Genomic DNA, 12,101 nt, shown 5'->3' on the forward strand with positions numbered 1-12,101 from the left:
ACAGAATTCTAATAATCTCGTTGGTTGTTCCGCTTAACAAATGAACAGAGTCGTTCTCATTATCTTCAGCAGTACAGTTTCGAGAAAATCACTTCCACGCAATTTCGTAACAATCTGAGCTGCGGTATTCAGCAGCGAGCTCCCAGTATTGCTTTAATGACATTCTTTGGCGTGGAGAACTGCTCGCGAGAATTGTTGAAGAGAGACATATAGATCGGACGAGAGCGATCTCGAAAAGTAATGAACAACCATGCGTCGACAATCGTCGACAGAGAGTGAGAGAGATATATAGAGAGAACGGTACTTTAAAGGGTTGTTGAGGCATTCTACGGTCACCACAAATATTACGGTCCAACCAGTAGATCCGCCCTTGTGAAAGTGCAAGTCGAATTTTGCGGCTGGGATTTGCTCGTCAGATCGCAGCTCTCGTGTCGGGTAGGCCGCGCGAATACCGCAAAGCAGACATTCTGTACATTCCGAAACTGTAATATTACACTTGTTGTCTGAAGAGTTTTGCCCTTCAGAATTAATTATATACCGGAAGGAGACGAATATACGTAGACGAATATGAGAAACTATTAAAAAATGTTGCAACTTTTAATATTTATTTAGACATCGAAGTTTTCGTAAATTCTGAAATTCTCTCTGGCGACTTTGTCTATATTTTCAAACAGTTAAATCGCTGAAGAAGACAGCTTTCGACAGTTCGCCATAAAGGCTTTTAAAAAATAAGTTTGGTTTAATATAAGAAAACATTATTAAATGTATTATAGATGTATAGAATAGTTTTTCAAATTTATTCCGAAATACGTAATTGTTTTTGCAGTAAACTTGCTAGAGAAGCAACTGGTGCGCAAATTTGTGATATTAAAGCGATATGTATGCGATATACTGAGATTGTGCTTGTGTATATGAATATACCAAAAATATCATTCCAAAGTAATTACGCTCTGAGTTGTTGCATTAATTAAAGTCACAGATTATACGCGGGATAATATCATATTTACGTGCGTATCGTAAAAATCCTTTGCAAGATTTTAATTGCACTAAAATTGCATCGTGCTGCAAGCGCCACAGTTTCACTGCTGAACAAGGATTAAATAACAACGACTAAAATATGAATGATTGTCGTCGCTTTATAATATCATGATTTATCTCATGTCTGACATTTACAGGGCGATATTATTTTTGGACGTCGAGTCCGCATAATTAAAGTGCGGGGATTTTTTTTTCTAGAAAAACATATATCAGGATTTTTGCATCATATTTTTCATGTCACCAATGCGGTGCTCGGTCATTTTTTGTGAGTTCACATTTATTTGCCGATACAGTTTTAATGCACGAGAGATACGGTACTTCCAACGCATGTGACGCGTAACAGCTTTTAGCGGTGACGGATGAACGATTGTAAGTCTGCGGAAACGTATTTTCCAGAAAATATGGATTAAACGCGAACCAACTCGGCGAAAGCATATTGCTATCTTTTCGAAGAAGAGAGTATCAAAAAATCGATTGGATAGTCGTGCAACACTCGTGCGCGAACATATTGTGAACATGTAAAATCCTCGATAAAATCAATTGTGAGATTGAAGGATAAAAATGTTTTATATTGGTTCGTAATAGTTCGTATATCACATTGTGAAATCCGTAAAAAAATTTTTTTTTTTAAATTGATGCCATGGAGATTCTCATTGCGTAAAAGGAGTCTCGGGGTCTCGGGGGAGATTGCGTTAACGCGCGGAGAGCTGACATCTTAATAAAAATTCAAGTATATTCAAATATAATTTTAAGTGCGAACTCTCTCGCTGTTACGTACAAAAGTCAAGTAATGAGAAATGCAAATTGCTATATGAGATGCGTATCCGTTATAGTTTAATATATTATTAGAATTAATATCTATAATATTTTTTTAATTTTAATATATAGAATTCTTTCCGTAGCTATTTATTAATACTTTCCTAAATATACGTCGTTTAGAATGTAGAAAATGTGTAGGAGTCGTTTCGCGAGATTATAACGATATTCATAAAAATTCTTCGAGTTCTTGTCCGCGAGATCCAAAAGTTTTAAGTGATTCTCGTCAAAAACCGCTGTAGGACAGATTATCAAAGTTACGACGCATCTTACCACTCATCCGATTTTTACGCTACGCGATGCTTATAAGATCACGTGGAGATTGATAAAAAAAAGTTGGACAGAAACTGTAGCGTAAACTTTACCTTGGACAAAAATATTTTAATTAAAATTTTCTTGTACGCTTCTGCACTCTTCTTACTGTAAAATGAAATTGTGTGAGATAATCGATAAATACGAGAAAATAAAATAAATAATACGTCGCGGTACAGCGTACAAGAAATTTTTCTCAATCCGTTCCTCTGTTTTACCGTTTACAATCTAACCGTGTTTCACACGCACAATGTGTATGCGTTATAAAGTTTCGCAAGTCGTGTATAGTAAAAATGTCATCAACTTTGCGCGTGGCAACTTGAAGGCTGGCTAAAGCTCTAACTTGCGCGTGAGGCAGCTGCGTAGTTTCTTATGTAAGTAGATTACTGCAGCAAGTACACAGAGTTTACGCACAATCCTCTAATGCAAACTTCGCAAGATGCAATATATATTCTAATAAAATTAAATTCTCAGTTTCTTTCAGACTGGTATCTCATTTTATTGCACTTCCTTTCTCGCGCAACTGCCTTGTTTTTCTCGGATTCAGACATTTAAATTTCAACAAGCTTTAAATTGCTTCATTAAAAATCTTTAAATATCTAACAAGCTGCTTGATCAAGAAATCAAGCCTCTCAAGAAGCGAAGAGTGGAGATTTCTCTCTCACAAAACGAGAAAACGGCAGAATCACATTCTGTATGAAAACGCGCGTTCTGATGGATGTATCGAAAATTAATAAATGTCGACTCACCTTCGCATACAAGCCGCAACGTGAAGTTTGTTTGTGTTGTCGAGTCCGAGCCGAGAGCCAAGTGGCCAAGTCACGGTGATTCACGCTGGGATACGATCCTTGACCTCTCCCTCGCACTTGGGCACTTTGTAAGTCACACGCGCACATGCACGCCGAGACGAATCGTACCTCGACGTGCCATCACTCTGTTTCCCCTGCGTCGACGATTATCCCATTTGGTCGGCACGATCACGTGGTCGGACTACCGCGCGTTTCATCGTATATCCCCCGTGAACCCCCGTCGATCCCCCTCGACTCCTCCTTCCGCCCCCAGAAACAGGATGATATTTAATGAGTCGAAGACGAGAATTTGTCTCGACACTCGAGGACGGGAACGCTCATCGGACGGGGGCTGTCGTGGCGCGGTTTACGCTTTCGGTTTACGGCGCCGCCGCCTCGAATGTGTGCATTTCCGTCAGCGTGGATTAAGGGACGTCGCTGTGTTGTCGTACGAGATTGTCATTGTACGCGCCAGTCGTCGTGACGCCCATCGCGTCGACAGGTACTTACTCCGGATACATCTGTTGTTCGAGAGAGAGAGAGTCTGCGTGATAAGCGCCCCCCGAGAGTATCTTCCCTGGCCGCGCCGCGCCGCGCCGCGCCGGCGGTCTTATTCACGAATATCGGAAATCGGAATATCGAGCCGCGGTCGGATCGATCCATCCGATTTCTGCGCGTTTAGCCACGCTATCAACGAAACTAATATCGAATATGGACGTGGCACATTCACTGTTATTTATCGTCAACGGGGAGAAGCGCAGACGATCGAATGAATGGTACGCGTATGGCGGAGAGTAACGGAGGGATGGAGAACTTATTAATTTGAAATGCTTTTCGCGAGAATGACTTGTGTGAGAGCCGTCAAACGAGCACTGTGTACACGTTGTTAATTGCTATCGGGTGCTAATTGAAATTTGTTCCGGGTGTGATCACTCCCGCGACGACATAAATGATCGTTTGCGCGCAATTTTTGTCGATGATGAGCTCGACACGGTTGCCTGAAAGATTCTACAGAAACGAAAAATTCTTTTATGTTACACACGGCGGACAACGCGTCGTAACTAATTCTCTTATAATAATGTAATAAAGTCAATGTGTTTTTATATTAGACTTTGCGTTCCGCATATACCGTACAGCCGTCCGTCTCGCGCGCCAACTAAACTTTCGAAGAAGCTCCCGTAAAAGAATTAAGCTCTCTACAGCGACGACACGCGTTTGCTCTTGCCTTGACATACAATATTAGTACGAGAACAAGAGAAGCGCTTTCGCTTCTCCCTTCTTTCTATACTTCGGGGATGCAATCATTTGGACGACGGCGACGAAAAAAAGTTCACGATCTAGCGCAAAAACGAGCAACCCTCAAGAGAAAGAGAAAGAAAGATGGAGAGAGAGAGAAAAAAAGAGCGAGAGGGTCCGGGAATAAAAAGACAACAGGAAAAGACCAAACTATTAATTTGCATAGGTTGCCTTGCAGCTTACAGCTGCATCGCCTGCATCTCCCACGTCGCACGGGAGAATTTTCGGCGCGGCGTGCGGGGAGCCTCGTGTGCTCTGCTAATTGCCACTGGTCGCTAATTGAAGTTCGTGCGATGTTCGAGGCCGGGGCGGTGTGCGCCGTGCATACATCGGGCCGGACTTTTCGGTTGCGAATTCTCGCGTCTACGGAAGCCCTGGCCCTGGCCGCGTCGGAAACGGTCGGTCGGGGGCGTTATCACACGGCCGCGGTAGCTCCGGTTCTCCGGGTGGCACGGCGTTGGGAGCTACTTCGTTACGCGATTGTCCGCGGCAAACTGCGCGGCATTTACATGGGCGCGAATTATATACGCGGCGCATATACGGACGCGTCCGACAAAGTCGCGGCCTTATTTTCGATATCATTAAACGCGATGCGATTGTGGTTGACGGAAAATTTGCGACGGGGGCGGAAGAGGAGGTACGCTCCGCGACGCAAACGACTCACCTGCGTGTGATACGGAAACTTTCGAAATTCACTGTACGCCATGACGGTAGACGCGGCGTTACTCCGACGCCGAGATTCACTCTCGGCGAGCACAGAGCGTTCGGGTTCGGCACTTCGCTGGCGTTAAATGAGACGAAAACTTTTTAAATCCGCCGTATTGTGCGACAGGTCAATTAATTCGACGTCACTCGCGAATGTCGCGTCGAGAGACACGCCGATCGTGTATACGGAAGAGCGGAAAAAGTATGTACGTATTGTCTCGAGACGAACCCGGTGCCTATCGAGAGAACGATCTTCGCGACTCCCGGATTCACCTAGCGTGTGAAACGGAGATTTTCGCGAAGCCCGATATAAGTACGCAACGACGGTATAGATACGTTACTCCGACGCGAGATTCACTCTCGGCGAGCACAGAGACGCGGATTCGGCACTTCGCTTGCGTCAAACGAGACCAAAACTTGTCGATTCAACGCCACTCGCGAGACGCGATACGGACTTACATACGCGACAAGACGACCGACCGTCGCTCGATTTCGGCACTCCCGACACTCGTTCGCGGAGCAAGATTCACAATCGTCCTTCTTTAATTGCAATGGCTCCTGCCTATACTTTCGGTGCGCAATATGGCCGGAAGATTCACGATCGACGGTTAGAGAACGCGAGAAACGCGGAGCGGCCTGAACACAGCCCCGAATTCGCACCAATACTGACCGCGACTCTTACGGCCGGCAGTAGGAAAAGTTTGGAAAGAGTTGGGTGGAGGGTGGGAGTGGGGGAGTGGGAGAACGCGTAGGCCGCGCGTCGAGCGTCTTCCAGGAATTGGAAAGCCGAGAGAGCCTAAAAAACGTAAACAGCCCCGGCGACGTAAACAGCAGTTTACCGAGCGACGCTTTTTGCTCCGTTTCAATTTCTCCCTACGAAATAATAGATAAATGGAAACAATTTTTTTCGGCGCGGCGACGATCGCGACGAACAGGAACGCGAAACTTGCGTGATTCGTCGGTTAATTTCAGCCGATACTTTATGCCGCTCTCGCATGATTGTAACGCGGAGGGTTTTAACGTTATATGCAAAAAAAATGAGTTAATCCGTCTTGAATAGGACATTAAAGCGTTATTTCGATACAGCCGCGTGCAAATAGAAGTTATTTTTCGAGAAAACTTGCGAGTTTATTCTTTCTTATGTATTCAATGAAGCCGGCGCCGCTCGCTTTCACGAACGCACCTCCCCTCCCCTTCCCTCTCCTTTCGATAATTAACGGCTATATTCATGCCGACGCGTAGCGAGCGGGTCCGACGCGACGAATTGCGGCCGTCACGCACTTCTCGCGGTTCTCGCGTCTTTTTATCCGCCGGATGTGAATCTCGCGTGCGAACGAGGGTCGGAAGTGCCGAATCGAGCGACGGGCGATCGTCTCGAGTGCCCCGATGGTCCGGGCAATCCCGATTGACGGCGTCTTGGCGTCTTGCGACGTTCGAAGGCAGCAGGCAGCGATCTACCTACTCGGGCATTGCATATGGCGGACAGCTACGCTGATTCAACGACCGGTGAGTCGCTTCTTTTTATTTGTCGACATAAACTTGGCGTATAAATGAACGTTACGGAGTGCCGTACTTTTTGAGACGGTCGATCACTATTTTTGATTATTTCTTGCTCCGTTCGCCCGCTCTTCCCAAATTTTCATATATATACTGTAGACTGTAATTGCGTTATATTAGCGCGATTCCGAAATAGTGTCGCGCCCGCCTGCGTTTCTCGTGCTATTTCGATCGCCCGTCGATCGATTCGACACACTTCCGCTATTGATTCACGCGCGAGACTTATTTCTTTCGATCGGCGAAAAGCGGCGAGAAACGCAAAGCGGGCGCGACGCAATCTCGAACTCGCGCTAATACGATGCAAGTGCAGTGGGAGAATAAAGACTCGTCAGGGGCTCTCCCCTCGCTTCGATCGTGGAAATCGCGCAGTCCCCTCGCTCAAGAGCTCCGAGAAGTTAATTCTCATCAATGTCCGCGCGCGCCTTCGCATTCGAGTATATTGCTATACAACATCTGTCTGAGTTGGCGGTGATGAAATGCATGCGCATTTAATTCTAACAATCTTCGACTTGTCGAACACATTCTGGTTATTGTTGTTAATTAAAAAGCATACATATAAGTGCATTTCTAGCATAATGATTTGTTTTCTTTCTTTTACGTAGATCGATTTTGCATACCAAGAGAAACGTTTATTTAAAAATATGTAATATATTAATTAATTATATAATAAATTAATTAAAAATATATAATAGAGATTTTAAGGAGATTTTTCTATAGAAAAATCCGATAAATCTTTAGCTTAAAATGAGTAATTGATTATTTTAAAAATGGAGCTTAAAATTAATGATTAATTCCGCCTTTTATTAATATCGATTCCGGACGTGAATAAAATACAATCTGTTTTTAGGTAGATTTTAGATTAAAGAGTTTAGATTAAAGTGAATACGATTAGTGAAACCACCACAACGATAACGCCGAAGCTTAAGAGAGGCCCTACCGGTTGGATATTCGCGATCGCGGCGAATTTTGCATTTACATTGCGGCGGATTATACCAAATTCATATGTATATATTGGTAGAGGGAAGGAAATTCATCAACGCCTCTCTTTGCACGGCGCATGGTTGAATGGCATGGTTGTACAAACTGGAGCTATGGTATGCGATTGCTCGGCGCAAGTATATCGAGTCTATTCATGGATCTCTACATAGAATCGAAGAGTCGCGACGTTCCACGAATTCTACCTACTTTAATTTAAAATCTTTCGTCAATTCGTGCGTTTGCGTTTGAAAACGAAACCGGTTGATATTAATTGGCACGCTATTCAACGGAATGCATACCATGCCGCGCTTTATCATCACGCAATGTTTGAAAGAGAAAGTGAACAGTTGATAAAACTGACATGTTCTAAAAGGAGACCGTTTGATTTCGGACGCCAAGATTGCGTGTAAACTTCTTTGATGTGCTAATTTTAGATTTTTACATATTTTGATAGAAATTTCTTATTTTTTACACAACCCCTTGTTATATTACTTCGTTTTAATCCACTTTTACGTTTTAATCTACTATTTACGGGATGTTTCACTTCGAGAAAGCAAAGAGAAAGCAAAATACATCATCACTGGGAAAAATGGGTTAATGGATTATGGTTAATGTAAAAGCTCTAACATCGCATATATATGTTTGTGTGCATTATACATATACATATGTAGGTATATATATATATATATATATATATATATATATATATATATATTTGTATTCAACGATTACTCCGCACATTCGTATAACGCGGCTGATACTCAATAAAATCTATAGGTGCTCAGTTATCCTCGGTATTAATGCAAGGCAAAATAATGCACTTCCGGCGATCGACGATCCGATCGAAACTATAAAACCGCGCTCGAGAGGGGCCGTCTGCATACTTCGCCGCTCTTTTACGACTTCATTAAGGCGCCGTTACGAGCTAGATACTGCCGAGCGAACAAAGTGTGTACTTATATAGCGCCCTTACGATAAACCGCGTCGATTTATGAACATCGCGCGCAGTTTAACGGCCGTTACTAATAATTTTTCGCTTCGAGATGCGCCGCCGTCGTTTCATAAAACTGATATGGCGGATTGGTTTTAAAACGAGTGAGATTTTAATTTGTTAGACGCGGCTATATCGAGCACAAATGCGATGTCGCATTCGGTGCGAGTTGAGGCGCAACTTCAGGAAGTATAAGTATATCGGCAAAAATATGTACTTCTTCGAGGTATATCATATATATGGTTAACAGATATCAACGTTCAATATTTCTCGTTGTAATCAGAACAATATATGTTATATTGATTTGATTAAGAACATATATTCATTGAACATTTATTTTTATTTGCAAAACAGGAGTACGATAATATAAATGTGCGGCAGCATATTTTAATTGGCACGTTGACACGTGTTTACTGTGTCATTGACCATATCATTTCGCGATTTGAAAAAATGGATCGGAGATTGAGATTTGCAAGCCAATAATTGTTCATTTACCATATTATTTTCCGCGATATTCGCCAAATATAAAAAAAAATAACGCCCTTCAATTTGCATTAAATTTGGCCTCATCAGTACCTTGTTTAAGAGGATTAACGTTACTGTAATAACGGTGTCCTTAATCATCACATAGCGTTCAAGTTCAACTACGTCCTTGTGGTGTGTGACGCTTTCCCGGAGGAAGGTAAACGTCAGTACGTTTACAATGCAAACAGTGTGCATAAATGTTTATGATATAGGTACGTGAATTTGATAACGACAGGAGGACTTCGCGGTAATGAGGATGAAACGTATCAAAATATTGATACTTGCGCAGTGACAACTGAAGTAGGGAGATCAGAAACCATTCCGCTTCATTTTCAAGCATCCGCTCTTTCAGGATATTCGATCTCGCTATTTCTGATAGACTGATTCGGGTGATATAATTACAGACATAAATACGAAGGAATTTTAATATTAAAATTATGTAAAATCATTCTCTGCGACAATCAAGAGCCATTAAAAATGCAAATAGTTTTAAGAAAAATGAATTATGAAAAATGTCACCATGATTATCGATCAATTTTGAGTGTCGTAGCGAATGACGATTGTTAAATAAAATCTTTCATTCGGAATAACACGACTATCGCGCCGAGTATTTTACACACGACGGTATATAACAAAAAAGAAATTTTTTACTTCGCATGTAGATAGTGAAAAAGCAAAACCTCCGCAAATATTGGTTGGAATACGCCAAAGTTTAATACTGGCAAAAGCGATATTTCTAGTTGAACCAGATATGTATTTCGACGCTTCGTTTAAAATTTAGCTCGCCGGGATTTTGCGTATCGTCGTATATAAGTCTACTTTTTGCGCCTCCGCAATTTTACCTTTTTTTTTTATTATTATTTTTATAACGATACGCGAAGATCGTCAGCCTGTGCGTTGCGTTGCACTATGCAAACAATGCGTATACATATTTATATTACTACCGCCGGGTATCGCGCCGATAAAATCGCTGTTATGATGAGAATGGGGGAGGGGGGCTCCGGCGGAATATTTGAATGGTATTTAACCGGCCGGGGCCTCGGTCGGATTTCACGAACGTCGGAGGGCTGATTAAAGTTCTATGTGCCCGTTCTAATTTCAGAACTTCCTCCCGCCAGACATGCAGGATCTGTCGTGTAAGTTTATCGCGAGAGGTCTACGCGCGCGTTCACGCCGCGAGTCGTCGTAATTGGAGTCAACGATACGGGATGTCTTTATCGCGCTGCAGCTGGTCCGGGCGCTTTTTAATTTTTCACGTTATCGGCGCGATTAATACGTGACATGTACATGTATACAATCCGGTATCTGTGATTGCATCGAAACGCGTATACGTAATACTCTCGAAATCCAGATGCGTCCAAGTCGGCTCGCGATCGAGATGAAATTATAGGCTCTAACGCGTCGCGTATTACGCACATGCACGCACACACACATACACACACGAGCTGCACGAGTCATAAAGAGTCGCCGTTCATTCATGGAACTTTAAATTCTTTATGCTGCGTGCGATTTGATTAAAGCTACTTTGGCAGTGAAACTACTTTGTTCTTACGGAACGCGTTTCGTGTGTTTCCCAACTGCGCTTGCCAACAATCTGCCGTACACATCGTGCCGCTCTGATCGAACTTTCGTCTGTCAGAAACATTACACACGTGCTGTCAAACGCATGTTTTGTGAAGCACGTATGCAACTTGGATGTGAGATTAAATGTTGGGGATATATACATCCATCCAATTGTGACACGAATCATTAGCAATAAATATATTTCTTTATACTTCTTTACAACCCGCTTTCTTTTCGAGTATGTGTGACACGTTTGTGCTCTTGATATTTTTCCCTCACGGTAACTTTTACTCGGAGAAATCTAGTCCCATCGTGCATTTTATCTTCCTTCGCGGTAAACTTCACTTCTACGCGCATCTCGGTGCAATATCTAACTCCATTAAAACTTAGAAAGAATTTTATATAATAATGCGTGGCTTAAACGAAACGCGCTTCGTTTACATATAAAAAATTCACAATCGTATCACGGTTGCGCTTTCTAGAAGAGTTTCAACGCGAAAGAACGCGCGGAGGATGTAACCGCGGTGGAGAAAGAAAAAAAACGAACGTTCTATCGGGTAATCGGAACGCGAAGTCGTCTTCCGTCTCCCTCTTTTCCCGTTACCCGTCCGCCGGATTCGATTTTGCGCAAGTGGAAACAGTCACTGCTGTTCAGCCCGCGAATAATTCCGCCGTCGCTACGTTGTTCGCGCGTTCGCCTCGACGAGAGCGAGAGAGAGAGAGAGAGAGAGAGATCCGCGTTGCGCGTCATCTCTCCCCCTCTATCTCCGCACTATGCGGGTAATTCTCATTCAGGAACTCACACAGAAATCTATCCCGCTGGAACGGCGCGCCGCATTCTGCCGTATAGTCGGAGCGAATGCAGCGGTCGCGAAACGCGCGGACGACCACTGCCGAATTGCGCGTCGCGCAACGTACACGTATGTATATGGCACGCACGTACGCACGTACGAGAATCGCGTTGTGGCACTGCCCGCGTGCGGCGTACGTTTATTTCCGTCGACGGAAACGTGACACCCGCTGCACCGTAAGGGAGCTGTGGACCCGTCGCTCCCATTCAAGAGTCGCCGGCGGACTGCGAGCCGCTCGCACCGTGTCGAGATATGGGAGTGGTGGAAGCGTGGGAGACGCGGGACCGAGGGGGATGTAGCACTGCGTTGGGCGAGTGGGAGGGAACGGCTGTGAGGATAGGGGATGAAGGGAGCGAGAGCGAGATGCACGAGGAGAGAGAGAGAGAGAGAGAGAGAGAGAGAGAGAGAGAGAGAGAGAAACAAAGAGAGAGAAAGAGGGAGAGAAAGTGCGACGATGCGAGAAAGCAGAGACAGGGATGCAGTTATGCGGAAGATGGTGGATCAAACGAGGAGCGAGCGAAAGCATCGCGTTCAGGAATGGGAGAAAGAGAGAAGCGACGAGCGAAGAAAGAACGGAGGCGACGAAGAAACGCGAATGCCCTAAGCACCTGGGCGACGAGAAGAGAAAAGAAGGACGGAACCGGGAACACGAGAGAGAGAGAGAGAGAGACAACGAGAGGC

General features: G+C 44.0%; 1 protein-coding gene across 5 annotated transcripts in view; it reads right to left on the reverse strand.

Moving 5' to 3' along the window:
* LOC112456873 (protein artichoke-like) overlaps window positions 1-11,634 on the reverse strand; it is an 87,091-nt gene extending 75,457 nt beyond the window's left edge. The window contains exons 1-2 of one of the 5 annotated variants that reach the window (XM_025019654.1): window positions 11,373-11,634; window positions 2,916-3,215 (exon numbers count right to left, since the gene is read on the reverse strand). In XM_025019654.1, coding sequence (XP_024875422.1) covers window positions 2,916-3,062 — 147 coding nt within the window. In that variant the 5' untranslated portion in view covers window positions 3,063-3,215; window positions 11,373-11,634. Of the gene's footprint in view, window positions 1-2,915; window positions 5,959-11,372 lie in introns of those variants that run through there. The other 4 variants (XM_025019651.1, XM_025019655.1, XM_025019653.1 and 1 more) reach the window with 4 other exon arrangements.
* Between the last annotated feature and the right edge of the window lie 467 nt (window positions 11,635-12,101).

This window comes from Temnothorax curvispinosus, unplaced genomic scaffold (genome assembly GCF_003070985.1).
Source record: "Temnothorax curvispinosus isolate PA1 unplaced genomic scaffold, ASM307098v1 QBEX01007285.1, whole genome shotgun sequence".
Classification (NCBI taxonomy): domain Eukaryota; kingdom Metazoa; phylum Arthropoda; class Insecta; order Hymenoptera; family Formicidae; genus Temnothorax; species Temnothorax curvispinosus.